Genomic DNA, 21,263 nt, shown 5'->3' with positions numbered 1-21,263 from the left:
GCTCAATCTCACCAGCCTGGGATCGTGACCTGAGCCGAAACCAAGATACTCAACCAACTGAGCCACCCAGGTGCCCCTGCACGTGTAGTTTCTTTAACACTTATTTAATCTAACTAACACTCAGTTTTCTCATTTGTAACATGGGAATAATAATAGCGCCTACCTCATGGGATGATTTTAATTTATCTAAGATCACATGGCTAAAAACCGAAGGATCTGCGATTTGATTACAGGTGTATTTGAGTGGAAAAACCCAAGCCCCTAACCACTCTGTACACAGTGGACATGGGGAACATATGTACTTGTACACCTTAATATTTGTCCCTGTGACCCTAACTGACTGTTTCATGAAGAGGATAAAGCTGTTTCCTTGTGACTTCCTTATACTATCCAACTAGATACCTGTTTAGAAGGAACATGAGCCAGTCTCTGTTAGGCCGAATTTGTTTCATCAGTTTGCCTTCATGGAGTCTGGTTGGACCCGCAGTTAGGAAAGCATGGCCTGTTTAGAAGTCACTGAGTTGTAATAGGTCACTCGGCAGGATTAACAGAGAGGAGCCCAGGTAGGTGCTGTACCCACACCCATACAGGCTTCCCTAAAATACCTCCTTGTTGCCTGACCTCCAGAGCTGCTTGGACTCCACTGTCTTCCTCTCCTGATTCGCCCAGGGGACATTTTCACTCTAAACACACCAGCAGCTTCAGGATGGCGGAAATAACTAGCAAAGCTATAACTCTAAGAGTAAACTCTGCCACTGAGGCTATGTGACCTCAGGGAACCTTAGTTTTTTGTTTTTGTTTTTTTTTTTTTTAATTTTTTTTTCAACGTTTTTATTTATTTTTGGGACAGAGAGAGACAGAGCATGAACGGGGGAGGGGCAAAGAGAGAGGGAGACACAGAATCCGAAACAGGCTCCAGGCTCCAAGCCATCAGCCCAGAGCCCGACGCGGGGCTCGAACTCACGGACCGCGAGATCGTGACCTGGCTGAAGTCGGACGCTTAACCGACTGCGCCACCCAGGCGCCCCTGGGAACCTTAGTTTTTTGATGTGGAAAATGGGAATAGTATTTGCCCTATGTGCTTCCTACTTCTTCCCACTTTTCAAAATAGAAAATCTTTCCACAAAGAAGGGACAAAGTGGCATAGTCATTAAAGGCAGAGGGTTTGGGGCCTACCAGCTGGATTTAATGTTTGATTTTGACACTTAGTGGCTACATGATCTTGGACACATTATTTAACCAAACTGAGCAAGATGACCTAAAAGATTAAATTAGGTAATATAATCCATTTGCCATGCAACAAACTCAAGCTGATAGGTTTTCTTGATTAACATTGACCTATAAATGGCCTTATTTCAATGTAAGAGAAAAAAGGGGGAGGAAGTATTAGAAAGACCTGAATGAAGATGTTAATACCTGGTGTATATATGCATAAGACAGAGTTGTGTTTTTAATTGACATATAGTTGACACATAGTGTCACATCAGTTTCAGGTGCACAACATGGTGATTCAACATGCCTGCACATCATGCTGTGCTCACCACAAGTGTATATAGCCACCATCTGTCCCCTAACAACACTATTCCAGTATCACTGATTGTGTTTCTGACTCTATGCCTTTTATCCCCTTGACTTATTCATTTCATAACTAGAATTCTTTATCTCCCACTCCCCTCCACCCATTCTGTCCATCCCCCACATGCCTCTCCTCTCTGGCATCCACCAGTCTTTTTGTGGGTCTGTTCCTGCTTTGTTTGTCTGTTTTGAGTCCACATGTAAGTGAAATCATATGGCCTTTGTCTTTCACTATTTGACTTATTTCACTTAGCATAATACCATAATGTGGTCACAAATGGCAAGTTCTCATTCTTTATGTCTGAGTAATATTCCATAACACACACACCACATCTTCTTTACCCATTCGTCTATCAAAGGGCACTTAGACTGCTTCCATTTCTTGGCCATTGTAAATAATGCTGCAACAAACATCAGGGTCCATGTATCTTTTAGAATTAGTGTTTTCATATTCTTTGGGTAAATATCCAGTAATAAAATTACTGGATCCTATGGTATTTCTATTTTTAATTTTTTAAGGAGCCTCCATACTGCTTTCCACCACATCTGTACCATTTATATTCCTGCTAACAGTGCATGGGGGCTTCTTCTTATTCTACGTCTTTGGCAACACATGTCTTTTTGATTTTAGCCACTCTGACAGATGTAAGGTGGTATCTCATTATGGTTTTGATTTGCATTTTTCTGGTCATCAGTGATGTAGAGCATCTTTTCAAGATGTGAATTTTTTATGTTTGAATATGATCTATACTTCCTAAGTCTTCCCAATGTAATATTAGGTCATCATCAATAAATTACAACAGAAGCATTTGCATTAAGTTTTCTTTTCTCCAAAGAAGAATCCTGGTTTTCAGTCTTTATATTAGATCTTGTCTTGGACCCTGATTTTGGTACGCTAAGTTTCTCAATACAATTTATTAAATAGATAAATGACATGTTTGCTTTTCTCTGGAATCTCTCCAAATGTCCTGTGTTTCTCAAGTTTACCAACAGTTTACAAGATCTTACAAAGAGCTACCAAATGTACATGATGTGCTTGCTGGTGAAGTCATGAACATGAGACATGATGTATGCAAAGTGGTAGGATCCTGCTGTGGGAAAAGTTGCTTACTTCATATTCTCCTGATCCTATAGGTGACTTGGGCACAGTACACTATTCAATAGCTTTGTTTATGTTTTAGATAAATTTCCTTTCTTTGGAGATGAAGAACATCTTTATGGTGCTAAGATACTTCAGAAATCACTGAGTAGAACAGCAGTTAAAGCACATTAAAAGAACAGTAAACCCAAAGATAGAATTTTTCTGTTTGTTTCCTCTCCCAACTGTCAAGTGACTGATAAATTCCACTGCGTCACCTAGTAAATGTGCTACTTCTCCATTATTGTTTTTTGTTTTGCTTTGTCTTTCCCAGAATGACTACAAAAAACTGTCAATGCAGTGCAAGGATTTTGTTGTTGGACTCCTTGATCTGTGCAGAAATACCGAAGAAGTGGAGGCCATTCTGAATGGGGACATCGAAGTGTATCATGGTGGGGGAGATCACAGCCGTCCAAATCTCAGCCGCTTGAAACTTGCCATTAAATATGAAGTAAAAAAAGTAAGGCCAGGCCTGAAGCCCCATTTACATTATTTCCATTCTTACTGCTGCTGTATAAGGCTGAAGAGTTGGCATAATCAGCTCGAGCTGGGTTTTTCTAACCAACAGTTAGTTGCATGAGGCAGTTTCTCTAATCATACGTGCTTAGCTGTGAGTCATGTAACCTACACTCCACACAAGTCTGTGACATCTGGACGTGTTTATGCCCTGATTGCCAGCCACTCTCCTTTACTTAACTAATGATATAGAAATGACTTCGTGTGTCCAGATGATAAGGCGTTGGTCATCTGAGAGGAACATCAGTGTTTGAGACTCTGTTCCAGGTCCCATCTGTTGTGTTCTGATCCAGGACCAGTGCCCTCAGTTCCTGCTTTAGAACATTTGAATCTCCTCCTGCACCATGTGTATCTGTGGGGCATTTTCAGTCTCTGTCTTCATGCAGCACCTCCCATTCTTGATTGCTTTCTTAGGTTACGTATCTTTAAAAATATACTTTTTAAGGATAAAACAGTATAGATATGGCCCTTTCTATCTTCCCAATTTTTTTTTAAGATTTTACTTTTAGGCAACCTCTCTATACCCACCGTGGGGCTTGAACTCACAACACCAAAATTAAGAGTTGCATGTTCCACTGACTAAGCCAGCCAGGCTCCCTTGATCCTCCCAATTATTTTTTCTTAATGTTTATTTATTTATTTCCAGAGAAAGAGAGAGAGAGAGGAGCTGAGAGAGAAGAGGAGAAGGAGAGAGAGAGAGAGAGAGAGAGAGAGAGAGAGAGAGAGAGAAAGGGAGAGAGAGAGAGAGAGAATGAATCTCAAGCAGGCTCCTTGCTATCAGCATGGAGCCTGAAGTGGGGGCTCACACTCACAAACCATGAGATCATGACCTGAGCCGAAACCAAGAGTCTGATGTTCAACCTACTGAGTCACCCAGGCACCCCTGTCTTCTCAATTCTTAATGGAGAGTAGTTTCTCTCCATTATATTACTCTCCACAAATTCATATCTTGTACATCTTCACATTTCAGTAAATAAACATCCATCTCATCTTTTCAAAGGCTGTGTTGTTATATCACTATTTCATTTAATCAGCTTACTATTTAAGGACGTTTATTACTTTCTTCAGGTTTTTGTTAATTTAAAACATTTGCTAAGTTTTCTTTAAAAACAGTGCACCAGTTTACATACATGCCAGAGGTGTATGAGAGGGCTTATTTTTTCTACTCACAATAGGTGTTATTAAATCTTACAACTCTGAGAAGATAAACATTGTTTCTTGTTTTAATGATCTTCGAGATGAGCCATCCTTAAGCATTTGTAGTTCTTTTAACCTTCCAACATTTTTTATCAATTGTTATTTTGCATTGTTGCTTTTTGTAGATTAAATAATGTTGCCCCCTGCCATATGTTCTTTGTAGAAAATAAATATGTGAGAATTCAAAAATTCTGAAAAATAACAAGTAAAATTTAATTATTAAGTTTTGTTAATTGAAAGAATTTATGACACAGAAATAAAAATACATCAGTGAATAGAATAGGCAGTCCAGAAACAGACCCATATACAAATGGGAGTTAATAAGTTTAGCATTGTAGGTCAGTGCAGAACAGATGGCATGCTGTTTTAAGAAAGTATTTAAACATCTGGGCCTGTAGGATTTCTCTTTCTTTTTCTTTCTTTCTTTCTTTCTTTCTTTCTTTCTTTCTTTCTTTCTTTCTTTCTTTCTTTCTTTCTCTCCTTCTTTCTCTTTCTTTCTTTCTTTCCTTCTTTCTTTCTTTCTTTCTTTCCTTCTTTCTCTGTCTCTTTCTTTCTTTCTTTCTCTCTTTCTCTCTTTCCTTCTTTCTCTCTTTCTCTCTCTCTTTCTTTCTTTCTTTCTTTCTTTCTTTCTTTCTTTCTTTCTTTCTTTCCTTCTTTCTTTCTTTCCTTCTTTCTCTCTTTCTTTCTCTCTTTCCTTCTTTCTCTCTCTCTTTCTCTCTCTCTTTCTTTCTCTCTTTCTTTCTCTCTTTCTTTCTCTCTTTCCTTCTTTCTCTCTCTTTCTTTCTTTCTCTCTTTCTTTCTTTCCTTCTTTCTTTCTTTCTTTCTTTCTTTCTTTCTTTCTTTCCTTCTTTCTCTCTTTCTTTCTTTCTCTCTTTCCTTCTTTCTCTCTCTCTTTCTTTCTTTCTTTCTTTCTTTCTTTCTTTCTTTCTTTCTTTCTTTCTTTCTTTCTTTCTCCTTAGAGAGAGACAGCAGCAGGAGAGGGGCAGAGGGAGGAAGAGAGAAACCCAAGCAGGCTCCATGCTCAGTACAGAGCCCAGTGCAGGAATGCAGGGCTGGATCCCACAACTCTGGGATCATGATCTGAGTCGAAATCAAGAATCTGATGCTTAACCAGTTGAGCCACCCAGGCACCCCTGGGCCAGTAGGATCTTTACATCACTGTTTCTAGATGGAAAATAACATATAAATGTAAAAATCCTTATGTGAAGCATTTATGAATCTTTTTATAATATTAAATTTCAGAATTTTTTTCTATACTTTCAAGGGAATCCCATTAGTTATAAAGGAAAAATTTGATAAATTGGAATCTTCGAATTTATATAATACATGTTAGAACCTCCTGCCGCCTTGCTTGATGCTTGTCAGCTAGATGTTCTATGTTTACTCTTTATTTCTAACAGTAGTTTTCATGGGAAACCACAGAACAAAATATTTAGAATCCAAGAGTTGGTGAACTTTTCTTTAATCAATCTATTAAATGTTTTGTCACTTCCCTGCTAGTTTGTAGCTCATCCAAACTGTCAACAGCAGCTTCTGTCCATATGGTATGAGAACCTCTCCGGTCTGCGGCAGCAGACCATGGCGGTTAAGTTTCTCGTGGTCCTGGCGGTTGCTGTCGGATTGCCCTTCCTGGCTCTCATTTACTGGTTTGCTCCATGCAGCAAGGTATGTCTGTGAAGCCTGGACCTTATCGTCACCTACAAGTAGGTCAAGCTGTATATATCAGAGCCAGTTAAGCAAGGAAAATTCTGTTTTCCAAATGAAAATTTCATAGATGTCAGAGTTGGGTTTAAATAATATTATTGATTTTAATATTACAAAAATGACATCTATTTGCTATAGGAAATAAGGGGAAAAGTGGGTAGAAAATTAACCTGTAATAGCACCACTGTTAAATTGAGAAAGAAAACCTAGTTACTATGTTTCCATCCTCTCTGTAGGCATGTCTAATTCATATATGTTTTGAGGTTATAGTATGCAATGAGCACATATTTCAAATATAATCCTAAAAGATAAACATTTTTTGTCTTTTATTCCTCCTTTGACAAAGTTTGAGATTAAAGTTATTTTTTTGTATTTATTTAGCTCATATTACCAGATAAATCTTAATCTAAATAAAGAATAATCATGTAAATACTAATGTGATGCTTGGTTCAGTCAAGAATATTTATTTTAGGGATGGAGTAATCCGTAACTGGACAGCAAAGATAGCCTATCGGCAAAATCCATGTGCCCAGACTTTGGTGAAAATATGTCCAGATGGATCCAGCCTTTCTTTAGTGTGATGGAACAAGTGTGAAACATGTGGACCTATCATTCTGTTAACAGGCACAGAATTGCATTGCCAAAAATCTTATTCTTCCATGTTTTTGAAACCACATTTCTGTAATGTTTAGGTTTCAGTCTGAAAGTCAGACTGAAATAATTCTAAAGCTATGTGGCTGAAATGTCAGCTGGACCATCCGTGTGCTCTGTGAAAATGCCACTTCAATATCTGCTGTTCTTAATGTGGGCCTGACTCATTTTCAAACTTTGTAACTCATGGATGCAAACACATGTATCCCCATTACCAACATACTGTCTTCTTATTACATAGTCACATACTTGATGCTTTAGCTTAGGACGTTCCTAAGTGGTTTATAGGTGCAAGGCTTTCTACGGAGAGGGAACAACATTATTCTTTGTGGTGGCAATGATAGAAACCTGCTGGAAACTGGGCGTTTTCTCCTGAGGGTAAAAGCTATCATTATACGTTGTTTTTCCTTTAAAAAGATAAGGCCCCAAAACTGAGCTTTTATAAGTAAAACATAAATGATGAAAATAGTGAGATTTACTAGAATTAGAAATTTGTAGCATAGATTTTCTTCTAGAAAGGTACAGTTTTCTTTTTCTTCCCTTTTCACAGAAATGACAGATTTCACTTTGAAACAAAAACTCTGACCCATCCTTATGGGCACATGGGCTCCATCTATGCATTTACTGTCTCTTCTCTCTTTAACGTACATTTCCTGAGTCTTCAGAGATGTGAGCTGAATGAAGTATGTGGGGGTGGGGATGTTCTGAATTATCTTTGTTCACTGATTACCCTGTGCTCAGTAAAATTACAGTATCTTCCTAAACTGAGTATTTGTCCTTCTCCATATCCAGTGAGTTCTGAAGCATGATGCCTTCCAGAATGCTTGCTGTTCTGACAGGAGACTATTTGGGGCAGTCTGTAGAATTTCTTAGATTTTGACTGAATCCTAATTAACCTGATTTCCTTTACTATTTTCTTCTTCCCTGGTCATGTTTCTTTCTTGGCATCTGTTTTTCATCCTTGTGTAGGAACCTTGAGGCAAATAATTAAATTATAAGGACACTGTCAAGGTATTTTATTTTAATATCTAAAATCTATTTTACTGCCTGTTATTTAGCCTTTGAAGCTTTATGATAGAATCGATTTTCACAATTTTTCCCTTAGCAATGAACATAAACATTATTCACAGGTTATGGGGGAAGATTGCTCAAAATTAATGCTTTTATTTAAAATATCATTTTAAATACTAAAAAATTTCCAATACATCCATGAAAATTAAGGTATCTAATTGCAAGCCTGTGCACCTTGACAGAGTCTGTTCCTGTTTAAATTTGGGTTTTCTTTCCTCAAGTCTGCTTTCTTCTTTCAGAAACTTTCTTTTCTTCACTTATTTTCTTTTAACACCATAACCCAAATATGTTTTATGGTCATTACAATAAAAATAGGTCAGGGCTGCCTGGATGGCTCAGTCAGTTAAGCATCCGACTTTGTCTCAGGTCGTGATCTCATGGTCCATGAGTTCAAGCCCTGCATCAGGGGACTGACAGCTCAGAGTTTGCAGCTTGCTTTGGATTCGGTGTCTCCTTCTCTCTCTGCTCCTCCCTCCCTCACTCTCTCTCTCTCAAAAATAAGTCAACATTAAAAAAATAATAAAATAAAATAAAAATAGGTCATGCTGTGATTTCAAGCCATTTTAGCTTAAGCTATCTTCAAACTTTTCTGTTTCTATTGGTTTTTGGAGTTAGGTATTTAGTCATTAAAAATACTTGAAAAAAGTATAATATGTAATATTTAAAGCCAAGTATTTCTTTCAGTGCTTAACCTCAAAAATTTGTCAGGTGCATTAATTATTCACCTTATTCAATTGATTAGTGCCCTTCTTTAACCTTATTAGAAATTTGTTTACATCCCACAATGTATAAATGACAAATTTTACTAAAATGGATAACTCACTTCAATTCTTAAAGTCCACTGAATGGTGCCAAAAATCTCCCTTAGTTAAAAGAGAAACAAAACTCTAAATGATTTGTAATAAGAATTAGAGGGTATGATAAATATCTGAACACACCATTTTAGTTTCCTGCCAATGAACTTTTTGTTTGCTTGTTGTTTGTTTGCTTTTTTCCCCTTTATTTATTTTTTTTTTAATTTTTTTTTTTTCAACGTTTTTTATTTATTTTTGGACAGAGAGAGACAGAGCATGAACGGGGGAGGGGCAGAGAGAGAGGGAGACACAGAATCGGAAACAGGCTCCAGGCTCCGAGCCATCAGCCCAGAGCCTGACGCGGGGCTCGAACTCACGGACCGCGAGATCGTGACCTGGCTGAAGTCGGACGCTTAACCGACTGCGCCACCCAGGCGCCCCTTTTTTCCCCTTTAAACCAGCATGTTTCATAACAGCGAAATGCCTGGCTTGAGTCTCTTCTCCCCCTTCTGAATAAAATCAAGAAGGAGCCAATATTACATAAGGGCCACACCCCAGTGGAAGTGGGGAATCGCACACTCTGCCCTGAGGGATAGGACACTGTCCAGGACAGTTCACCTCATGTCCCGGAGCGATCCAACCTGCTTATTCTCAACTCCATTTTTATCCCCAACCTCTGTAACAGTTCATATTTGTACAGAAACATAGTTAAGGACAGTGGGCAAAAGAAAATCAAACCTACTGTGTTACCCATTTGTTTTTGCTTTACACTTACTCAATTATTTGAGAGTTCTACTTAAACAGGATCTTAAAAAAACACACTGTTTGATTCAATCTAATGAGTATTCTTATGAAAGTAGGATTTTTAGACATTACTACAGCAGAGTTTTACAAAGTAACTTTGGATTGGCTCTGCAGTATATCTAAATATAGCTGATTCTCTGGATCCATTGGCTTCAAGCTAGCTAGCTAGCTAGCTCCATCTAGATACAGTGAGATAAATACTTGTGTGCACATGCATTCTGATATTCTGACATAAGATCCTAAATACCAAGAGAGAAGGGACTAAACTGTATGATTTATTTCAGCTTTAACTTTTATGGTTTTGAAAACCACATAAACAAGTAAAGTCTGTAGGAACAGAGAACATTGATTATATTCCTTCCATTGTACTATTTACTTTTTTCAATATTAGAAGGAGCTTCTTTTTTTCTAGAAGAAGTGACATATTTATGTACCTCAATAAAAACTATGAAATTGTTTTGTAAACCATATAGAGGCATTAACTCAGAAACAAGAACTGCTCTCAGGCTCCAGCTCCACCACGTATGAGCTGTGTGACTTTTATTTATTTATTTTTTTTTTTTTTAATTTTTTTTTTCCAACGTTTTTTAATTTATTTTTGGGACAGAGAGAGACAGAGCATGAACGGGGGAGGAGCAGAGAGAGAGGGAGACACAGAATCGGAAACAGGCTCCAGGCTCCGAGCCATCAGCCCAGAGCCCGACGCAGGGCTCGAACTCACGGACCGTGAGATCGTGACCTGGCTGAAGTTGGACGCTTAACCGACTGCGCCACCCAGGCGCCCCAATGAGCTGTGTGACTTTTAGGCCAGTGTCTGGACTTTTGTCAGCCTCTTCATCAACAACAGTGGCATTTTAGGGGCACCTGCTCTTAGAACCATTGTCATGGTGATGTGAGTTCACAGAGTAAAGCCCTGAAAACCGTACTTGGCACAAACAAGTGCTGGCTAAGTGTTGGTGGTGTGTTTATCAACTTACACATTTTTTCTGGAATAATAAGTTCGCTTGAAAGGCTGTTGGAAGTTATGAACCCTCTCCTAAGGAAGAGTCCTGTCCATACCTCCTGGGTGGCGGTTACCATCTTAGGGGGTGCGCAGAGCCCCTGAGACACATCTCGGACGCGAAGCATCCTTCTGCTTCAGCGAGGGGGATTTGTGCGTCTCAGATGGAAACTAATCTGGGCCTGTAGAAGCACAAGAGCTTTCACTGCCTCCATAGTTCACACAGAGAGTCTGATTTTTACATAATTTAGGAAATTTACTCATTGCCACTCAGCTAATGAGGGAATGAAACTGGAACCTGACGTGAAAATTTTGGATTTTCAATCCAGTGTCTTTCCAGGATATTGTTCCGAATGTATAATGGGAACCGCCCTGCTGCCCTGTCCTCAGTGGGGATTTCTCTCCTTGGATTTGTTCACACAACACCCGCATTGCTTGCGTGTCCGTGAAACACACAAGGGCAGCGAGCAAGGCCAATGTCAACCAAGGTCCAGGCAAAGTAGATTCAGTTCAGTAGTTTCACTGCTGCCTCCTCAGCACTTTGTACCTAGTAAGGTAGTTGGCTTAAAAAATTTTTTTTGATGTTTGTTTATTTTTGAGAATGAGAGAGACAGAGCATGAGCAGGGGAGGGGCAGAGAAAGAGGGAGACAGAATCGCAAGCAGGCCCTAGGCTCCGAGCTGTCAGCACAGAGCCCGACACGGGCCTTGAACCCGTGAACTGAGGGATCATGACCTGAACTGAAGTCGGATGTCTAACCAACTGAGCCACCCAGGCGCCCCAAGTAGTTTGCTTTTTATGAATGATGATGATACCATGCCCTGCCTTTTGTTGTAAAATACTATTTGTCAGAGTTATATAATATTTTTAGAACTTAAGTATCATTTAACACAAAAGTTAATTTATTTAAACATAAATCCAGAATAGCAGCATATATGGATGAGGGATGTGACCAAAATTTTAGCACAGCATAAAGAGTTGCTGTTCTTTCATCAATTATATAAATATACGTAACCTTCTTAGGAGAATATTGTAGTATCCAGACATTTATTCTTGTGCACACGTGTGTGTGTTTTGCAAAGTGTACAAAACAAAGTTAAGATTTTCTTTTGCTGTGCACTGTGGCAGATGGGGAAGATTATGCGCGGACCGTTCATGAAGTTTGTGGCACACGCTGCTTCCTTCACCATTTTTCTGGGGCTGCTAGTGATGAATGCTGCTGACAGATTTGAAGGCACCAAACTCCTTCCCAATGAAACCAGCACAGATAATGCAAAACAGCTGTTCAGGATGAAAACGTCCTGCTTCTCATGGATGGAGATGCTCATTATATCCTGGGTAATAGGTAAAGACCGATATTGTGTCATCTTTGTTTTGTTCTTTTTTTTTTTTTTTCACAGCTTAGCACTTTGAATGACACTGATTCCTTCACACATCAGCTATGCAAATACATTCCGCACGATACAGTGCATCATTTTCTGTTTTTAAAACACAGTTATCTCGGGTTCATTATTGGGGCACAGCTTTGTCACGTGCCATGTGCTTTTTAAGTTTCCAAGAAAAACCCAGGAGGAAACAATAAGATAGTATTAATTGAATCCTGCCAGGGACGAAGTACTCCCATTCATGTTTTGGGAGAGCTAGGACTTCAGATTTCACAACGACTGCATGATTTTATGTTGAGATGTAATGGGAACCAAAGCTAATAGTCATTCACATTTATTGAACATTTATTATATACCAAGAACTGTTCAAAGCCCTTCACATACCTGAACTCACACACTCTCCCTGCACCTCGGTTTTGTAATCTGTAACATGATACCAGCATCTATTTACAATGTTCAGGTGAGGATTGAGTAATTTCCTTTAGATCTCCCAATGACAGGTGAGGCAGAGGGAAAGCAGTCTTAACTAATACACTATTTGTCATCAGAATCAATTGTACACACGGCTTGCCCTTAAACATAATGCAAACGAGAAAGGTATTTCAATCGGATTTTACGAATGAATAGATTAAATAGGCAAGTGGTGCCTTCGTTAGGTCAGGAGGATCCTGAGCTGAATGTGACCCAGTCCTTGCAGCCAGGAGAGTTAAGTGTGGGGGTCAGGTCAATAAGTAAATCAATAATGAAAACCACTGAGACAAATACTGTAATTGAGGCACCATTAGGGTACTGTGAATGTACACAGACTGGACATTTAAGTCTAGAATGGGGTGGGTTGTGGAAAGGGCAGAGAAGGCCTCCCTGGACGATACCTTCCATCTAAGACTTTGGAGATGAGGTAGTGTTAGCTGGGCAGAAGGTTTTGGGGGAGTACGGATGCTACAAGGTGTGGAAACATTGCATGTGAAGCTAGGGCCTTAGGGTGCACCAGGCACCCTTGAAATGTAAGGAGTTAGGCAGGTGCCTTTGAGGGCATGGGTGATGGCAGACAGTGAGGCAAGATGGCTGAGGGTGGCTTTCAGCATTGGTGATGGCTCTGTCACATCTTAGCCAGAGGACGGTGAGTATGGAGGCTGAGAGCCCACCACAGGCTCCCTGACAGCAGGGTGAGGGTGGGGATTCAGGCCTCGGGGAGTTGGTGGTGCACTGGAGGGAGAGATGTGGACTCCACCCTGGACCACTCCGTGGTGCTGCACTTCTCTGAGAGGGAGAGAACGGAGGGACGATCACAACTGGTGCCTGGAGAATGAGAACCTGATGACTAAGTCTGGGTTGTAGTTGCCTTTGAAGTGCCCTGGGGATTTTCAGGCGAAGATGCCCACCAAATACTAGAAAATACAGCACCCCGGAGAAATAGGGATGAGGGCTTACCGTGTGAATTACATCACCGAGGGTAATATAAGCCTTGGATAAAGAAGAAGAGTGTGATTTTTCACTACTTCTTTTCCAATGTAATTGATATTTACCTTATATCACAGAACTACAAGAAATAAATTACATTCCAACTTAGAGCATTGGATTTAAAATAAGAACAGTCATTTGGACATTGCCTTTATCTTAGTAAACTAACCGCCTATGTGCTAGTGTCTGTGTGTGTGTGAGTATAAAGTATGTAACACAGTGCTTGGCACGTAGGAGATGTTTAATAAATTTCAGGTAATTATGGTTATTATTAGACTTTTCATTGAGAGTGTCTGTTACTTTTATATAGGAGTGGTATTTCCTACTGAAAACAAGCAAGATAAGATTCTAGTTCAAGATGAAACTTTGAAAACATTCAATTTTGTGTAAGGGGATTAGATATAATGAATGTTCATTTTTATCCTTTATCAAATATAATGCACCTCATACTAATATTTTATTATAAACATTAGAAGTTTTTCCTTTTTCACTTAGAAATCTAAACCAGGAATGTTATGTTAACTTTTAATGTTATGAGTACATTTTCCTTAGAACTGCTGGCCCAGCACCCTTTCTACCTGAGATTCCCAGATTCGCTCACAGGGTCTGTTTATAGGAAAAGCCAGAGCAGGCAGCTTCAGCATTACAGCATTAGTCAGACTTGTGTGTTGGTTTCTGACGTGGATAATCGTTTTCTTCTTGGAGTTGTTCTGGAAAGAAAGCTGTTGCGCTTTCTGGAAATATTAGTAAGAAATGGCCTATTTGGGTCAGCTGGTGGGCTTGAGGCCTTCTATTGTTCGCAGAAGGCAAATTTATCCAGTTTTTACTGGAGACAAACTTGGAATGCTGAATTATGGAACTGAGCTGCAGGAGAGCTTGATGAGGCTGACTGGCGAGCTGACACCCCTGAGAGGGGGGTGCAGCAGGAACACAGTGGGGGAGACATGCTTGGTGATGCCGATGTGCAAAGATCCCGGGGGGCACTGTGTGAGCTGTCTGTGTCCAGACCACATCTGAGTGCCACACGCGGGAGCATGTCCAGGAGAGCAGCCACGGGAGTGAGTGTCCCCACCATGGAGCAGCTCTTGAGGAGACTGGGAAAGACCACTCTGGAGGGTGGGGGTAAGAGGACCCTTATTTATTTGGAGAGCCTCATATGAAGAAAAAGAAGATGAAATGGGGCTCAGGCTTCATGGTAAACTGGCCTTTCCTGGGGAATAGACAGAATGAGCACACAGGTGGTTCTGTTTTGTTTCGAGAAGTTTAGAGGCAGAGGGAGTTTGCTCATTCTCTGCTGTTGTGGCAGATCCACACTGAAGTGATTCTTCTGAAAACCCAGCTGTAGGATGGGCAGCCTTCAGCAGTCTGGCCACCTGTCTCCGGCTCGACACCCAGGTAGAAGTCTCCCCTGCCCCGAGAAGCTGCCCAGGCTGGGGGGTTCTCAGCTGTGCCTGGCAGCCCCCAGGGCTCCTTGGAGTGAACAGGACGGAAGCTTCCTTCAGGCAGACTAATTCACTGTGTTTTGTTTTTTAAGCTTTGGTAAGATGAGGTTTCATCAAGAATTCTATGTCTGGAGAGGAAAGGTGGAGGGCAGGTGGGAGAGGAGGGGGAGAGCCTTCCTTTCCGGCCTTAGCTCTTCAACAGAACAAAGTAAGTTTGAAAGGTCTTGGTCTGACATTTGAAGCCCTTCAAAATCTGGCCCCTTCCCACCCATCCAACCCTAAATGCCACGTCCCCACAAAAGCTGCAGTCCAGCAGGACGGAAGGCCCTACACAACTAGGCTGGATGGCGTTCAGAGGTGCCTCGGCCCCTGTGCTGCTGGCGCTCCACATTCCTGCAGCCTGCAGAGGGACAGCCTGGAGGAGGCTTCCCTCACTTCTGCTCACTGTGTGTCTGGAGGGTGTGTACCAGGACACATGCAGGATTTCTTGTTTTAACCTGACCCACTGGCATAGGTGTGAATCCAGTCCTAGATCCCTCGTACCTTGGAAGCACTCAAGTGTAATGAAGTTGTCTTCCTCTGTGTGCGCAGAATGCCGGTTTTGAGAAAAGCCCACAGTAAGCTGTGTGTGGGCTCTGTGATAGAGGGTCATGACGAGCGTAAAGATGTGGGGCAGGTGCTTGCTGGGGAGGGGAGGAGATGAGTTTCAGCCAGGGGACTATGACAGACTTCTTAATAGAGGTAGGCTTGATCGATTATTGGAGTTTGGGTTATATTTCTGCAGATGGCTCTAGAAGTAGGTACAATGCTGGAAAGAATATCTTAAAGGTAATGGTGTAAAGCAACATCTTGTTAACACAGTAACATCCTTTAAATTAAGCTAAAGTAGGGGCGCCTGGGTGGCTCAGTCAGTTAAGCGTCCGACTTCAGCTCAGGTCATGATCTCACGGTTCGTGGGTTCCAGCCCCGCATCGGGCTCTGTGCTGACAGCTCAGAGCCTGGAGCCTGTTTCAGATTCTGTGTCTCCCTCTCTCTCTGCCCCTCCCCCACTTGCACTCTGTCTGCCTCTATCTCAAAAATAAATAAACATTAAAAAAAATTTAAAAAAAGATAAAGTATGCACCAGTCATAGAAAATTTAAAATAGTAAGTGCTCAATAAATATTAGCTGTTACTTTTTCCAAGTGTCACATGCCCTGTGCATTTTACACGCATTATTTAAGTGTTAAAACAACCCTATGAGGTAGATACAAACCACTGTCATCCCCATTTTACAAACTGAGCTTTAGAAAGTTTAAATAATGTGCCAAAGATCACACTGCCAATGAGTGGACGAACAGGGTCCCAAGCCATGGCACTCCGATCCCAAACCTGTGCTCCTAAGCAGCATGCTGACTTCTTGTGAGAGTGTAGTGTTTTTACTACTCCACCAGCAGGAGGTGACCATGAATAATATGCTCCTGTGACTCTGTGCAGTCCTATATGGTGCTGGTTTTAAACATAAAGTCGTAGACTATATGACTCTTTTTACTCCTTTACCTAGCATGTTTAAATGTTTATGCCATAAACATTTTCCAACATGTCTTAGGCCGTCCAAGAAGCACAGGCAGAGACAGGGTTAAATGCCAACAGTTTTGCTAAAGGGCATTCACTGAGAGGGAATGGGGAGGGGAGTGAGGAAGGTTTCAGGGGCTGTCAGATGGGGGAGGCAAGTCTGATCCTGAGGTAAGAGGGCAGGGAGGGAAGGTCTGATACAAGCATCTCAGATGTCTATTCAGTCTGAGGACAGGTCAGCAAAGCTGGCAGGAAATACTTGAGCCAAAGTCAGGCATCAGAGAAGCCCAGGGTCTCCCAAGAAGGGGTACCTTCAGTCACCAGCTGGAAGCAGCCTTTGGGAAGCATGGCCTTGGGGGAAAAGTGCCCATAGTTCCAGAATGCGGTTGCTGCAGCCCTTAGCCAATTAAATCCCTGTATTTGGAGGTCTGTGAGGTCTGTCCTTGTGGCCACTACTCCATAGTAATTAAAATATCATATTAAATGGCTGCATAATACTCCATCTGTGGAAGTCCACGATCACTTAGGTTTTACCTATGTGAGCAGGTGTGTTTGGATGTTTTGGTTATTATGAAGAGTCCACGGTGAACATCTCATAAATACACTTGTTATGTATAGGATCAATGGATACCAAAGATTGTTTGGACACGCTTGAACTTTGTCAGATTGCTTTTAGATGATGCACTGATACTGCTGGACTGTGGCTTTTGTGGGGACATGGCATTTAGGGTTGGATGGGTGGGAAGAGGCCAGATTTTGAAGGGCTTCAAATGTCAGGCCAAGACCTTTCAAACTTACTTTGTTTTGTTGAAGAGCTAAGGCTGGAATGAAATTGAATTGGGTCTATTTTAACCCCTTTCCAATGCAGGCATGATATGGGCCGAATGTAAAGAAATTTGGACGGAAGGCCCCAAGGAATACTTGTTTGAGTTGTGGAATATGCTTGATTTTGGTATGCTGGCGATCTTTGCTGCATCATTCATTGCGAGATTCATGGCATTTTGGCATGCTTCCAAAGCCCAACACATCATTGATGCAAATGATACTTTGAAGGACTTGACCAAAGTCACACTGGGAGACAATGTGAAGTATTACAATTTGGGTGAGTTTGTAGTGCACAGTCAACTTAAGTTAATAAATATGCAGAGTTTTCTGATGAAAGGAAGTGACTAGTAGTTTGGTTACTGCTCAGTTCTCACAGAATTACTGGCATCTTCAGAAGCATCTGTGTGAAGACGGGTGCTTTTGGCTTCTCCCTTCCTGATCTCCTTGCCGGCTGGATGCCTCCCACTCTCTCTCCTCGATCAGTTGACAACTACCAAACTCCGCTGGGAATGCCTGTCTTAGGTCTTAGATTTTTTGTTCTTCTTGTCTAGTAAAAACAGTACACATTTGAGTACCATTTCCATTCAAAACACATAAACTGTGTGACAGCAAGGGAGCTGCTGGTGTCTCTGGATGGCTCCTGATACACGACACCACAGTTTCCCTGCCAGGCTTCGAACCTGCCAGGCAGATGAGAAACAAAACAAAGCGTTAGAGGCTGGAGCGTGGCCTCTAATACCGGTCAAGTTGCAGGCAGATGACATAGTCCTGGGTCTCCTAGCCAAGGGGCTCGGTGAAATTTCCCTCCAGAATCAGGCAGGTGCATCCTTTGGTCTCTGGACAACATGGGTAGGGCAGTGCCCCCCAAGGCAGGAATGGCAGCCAATGGTTGTGTGAGGTCCCTTAGTGGAGGAGCAGAGGAGGGTGGAGCCGAAGCAAGTGTGCTCGCTTATCTGCTGTCCCAAAATAGGAGTCAGATGAGGTGATCCACCTCAGGGTGGGGGAGGATGAGGAAAGAGACGCCTTTGTTTGCTGAGGGAAGACCCTTCCTTGAAGAGACCTAGTGGGTGGAGAATAGACCCCTCTTCGGTACTTACTATAATGCTCTGATAAGAAATCTGTTAACATTCAGTTGACATCTCCGTGGGTTTGTTGGCTGGATCACATAGAGATCTTTTTATTATTTTTAAAATATTTACTTTAATGTTTAATACTTTTTCATATACAGAATTCTAAAAAGTCAAAGCTATCTGTACATTGTACTTACTATAAAAAAGGAAACTGCTTTTATTAGTTTCTTGTATCCTTTACTAATTTTACTTCCCAACAAATAAGCAAATACAAATCAGCAAATCATGTTTTTCCTCTTTCTTACACATTGTTTTGCATTTTTCCTCATAATGGTTTCTTAATTGGGTTTTGATGAACCCAATGAACTATTGGGTGAGCTATTGGGTGAACTAACCCAATGAACTAATATTGGGTGAACTACTGATGAACTAATATAATAATGCCAGAAAATTTTTAAAAATGAATAATTACTACATTTTTATGGTAAAAATACTTATTTGAGTGATCAATAAAAATGACTTCTAGTTGAAATAACTGCACTTTGCAAGCCCCAAATTGCATTATAGTGTAATTATAAGTTTAAGATTAAATAATAAATGCTACCAATTATGGAGCACCAAGCACTTCCTGAACACTGACTATACATTAACTTAATGAATTTGCAAGTAGATGAGAGAAGGTGGAGTGGTATCGTCTCATTTTTAAAGATGGGAAAATGAAAGTAAGAAAAGTTAAATAATTGTACCTGTTCTTCTGGTAGGGACATGGGTACACGTGTGCGCGCGCGCGCGCACACACACACACACACACACACACACACACACTGGAATTTTTTCATATGCTGAGTCCCTAGTTTTAGCTCTTAACCCTTTTGCTGGATGCTTATGGAAAATTGCCGGCGGACCAGGGGGCTCATTTTCTCAATATATTCAGAAGCTCCCATATACCTGACCCTTATAGAAGCCCTGTAAGATAACATTTCCTTTAGAGACTTGATGGCTAATGTAATTATATTTCTTTAGTAGCAGAAAAGAAGCTGCCTGAGTAAACAACTTAAAGAAACTCATGATAACTCTTGTGTTTTCTCTTTCCTAGCCAGGATAAAGTGGGACCCCTCTGATCCTCAAATTATATCTGAAGGTCTTTATGCAATTGCTGTAGTTCTAAGTTTCTCAAGAATAGCTTATATTTTACCAGCCAATGAAAGCTTTGGACCTCTGCAGATATCACTTGGAAGAACAGTAAAGGACATCTTCAAGTTCATGGTCATATTCATCATGGTGTTTGTGGCCTTTATGATTGGAATGTTCAACCTCTACTCCTACTACATTGGTGCAAAACAAAATGAAGCTTTCACAACGTATGTCATCTTGGATGTTTTGATGATGGAGATTGCAGATTAATTATAGGATAGCTTAAGTGTGTTCATATGTGTCGATGGGACAGACAATGTTTCAGTGAAGACTTCCATCTCCAGTTTCTCTTTAGCAATGAGAGAGGATTTTTAAATTAATTGGAAGAACTTGAAAATATAGGCACCTTCCTATCATTAAGCAATACTAGTTAACATTTTTAGTGCCAGTTCTTCTGGGAAAATACCTCACTCACAACATTTCATTATCTCTATTTCACAAAAAGAAGAAACAAAGCTCAGAAAAGTTAAATAATTTGCTGAATTTCACAGAGATGCTAGTGTATGGACAAGCCAGGCTGTATGTAACCTCTTGTCCATGACTCTAGAATGTGTGTTCCTACTTGTACAGCCTTCTCATTAGAGGCTCTTGGGGGGGTGGTGCACAGGGAGAACAGCTTCTTTCCTAATTCATTTTGTCAGATCTTCTCATTGAGAAGATCCTGGTTATCAACCCCAGTTTTGACTGAGGTTCACCACAGCCACAGTGGTTTTTTATAAAGTATGCTTAGAATAGATTACTCAGATATTAGGTGGTCCATGTTCCAATATGAAGCATCAACTGAAGCATAACCTGTTGTTAGCCCTATTCTCATAAAGTGCAGTTTATCAGAGAAATGAAACCAGCTGGGTGAAGCTGGGCTTAGCATTGGTCAGTAATTATGTGTAAAGCATTGAAATTCCTACCTAAGACTTGTCAGTGATTTTGGTTACAGCGTCTATGTTTATATTGTCACATTTTTCTTAAGGCACACACTGTTATTATCTAATTATTGGATATGAGTAGAAGTATAGATGAGCAGGAAACCTAATAAGACTCTAACATTGTATTATTTTTATTAAGTAATACATTTAACACTCCATTACCCAAGCTATGGATTACTTATGTTAGTATCTGTGGTTATGAAGTTATGTTAACATTTATTGAGTACCTATTATGTGCCAGATACTGAGCTGACTGGTTCGTATGCACAGTATGACTTCAGCCCTGCAACCTTCTGGGAAATAAAACCTATTGTATTCATTTTACAGAAAGGAAAACCGAGGTTCATAGAAGTAAAGGATTTTCTCATGAATATTTATTAATTTGCAAACACACAATCAGCGCACTTTTATTATGGTATTATTGTCATTTATACACTGTATTATTTCCTTTCTCTCTTTATTTTTCCCCAGAGTTGAGGAGAGTTTTAAGACACTGTTCTGGGCTATATTTGGACTTTCTGAAGTGAAGTCGGTGGTCATCAACTATAATCACAAATTCATTGAAAATATCGGTTATGTTCTTTATGGAGTCTATAATGTCACAATGGTCATTGTTTTGTTAAATATGTTAATTGCAATGATCAACAGTTCATTCCAGGAAATTGAGGTATGATTTCTGTACATGTGTATAGTCTGTGACTACATGTTTTAACTTATGCCAGGCATCAACTCCTCATTGGTGGTGAAAATATAGGCTGTGTTTCCTTTTGTTCTTTGCCTGTTTCACATAGTTGTTTGTCCAGTAATCTAGAAAATTTTAACTCTTTGCTTCCAAATGCAACATCAATGTGTGTGGTGGGTAGTAGGTCATAAGGAGGAGAAATGTCAGATTCATTGTGTTTTTTAAAAAAACCTTAGAAATACTATATCAGCTTGAATTTACATTTTATTTTTAAAAATT

The 21,263-nt window shown here is 40.5% G+C and overlaps 1 protein-coding gene across 6 annotated transcripts in view; it reads left to right on the top strand.

Annotated features, from left to right (window-relative positions):
• The window catches only part of TRPC6 (transient receptor potential cation channel subfamily C member 6), a 128,448-nt gene that overhangs the window by 91,502 nt on the left and 15,683 nt on the right, over nucleotides 1–21,263 (top strand). For 4 of the 6 annotated variants that reach the window (XM_058686437.1, XM_058686439.1, XM_058686438.1 and 1 more), the window contains 6 exons: nucleotides 2,988–3,173; nucleotides 5,927–6,091; nucleotides 11,578–11,794; nucleotides 17,159–17,392; nucleotides 19,282–19,546; nucleotides 20,774–20,969. In XM_058686437.1, the coding sequence (XP_058542420.1) occupies nucleotides 2,988–3,173; nucleotides 5,927–6,091; nucleotides 11,578–11,794; nucleotides 17,159–17,392; nucleotides 19,282–19,546; nucleotides 20,774–20,969 (1,263 nt within the window). The remainder of the gene's footprint in view (nucleotides 1–2,987; nucleotides 3,174–5,926; nucleotides 6,092–11,577; nucleotides 11,795–17,158; nucleotides 17,393–19,281; nucleotides 19,547–20,773; nucleotides 20,970–21,263) is intronic. The other 2 variants (XM_058686442.1, XM_058686440.1) reach the window with 2 other exon arrangements.

Source organism: Neofelis nebulosa, chromosome 10 (genome assembly GCF_028018385.1).
Source record: "Neofelis nebulosa isolate mNeoNeb1 chromosome 10, mNeoNeb1.pri, whole genome shotgun sequence".
NCBI lineage: Eukaryota > Metazoa > Chordata > Mammalia > Carnivora > Felidae > Neofelis > Neofelis nebulosa.
Note: the sequence above shows the minus strand (reverse complement) of the source record. Positions and strands in the feature narration are given on the sequence as shown.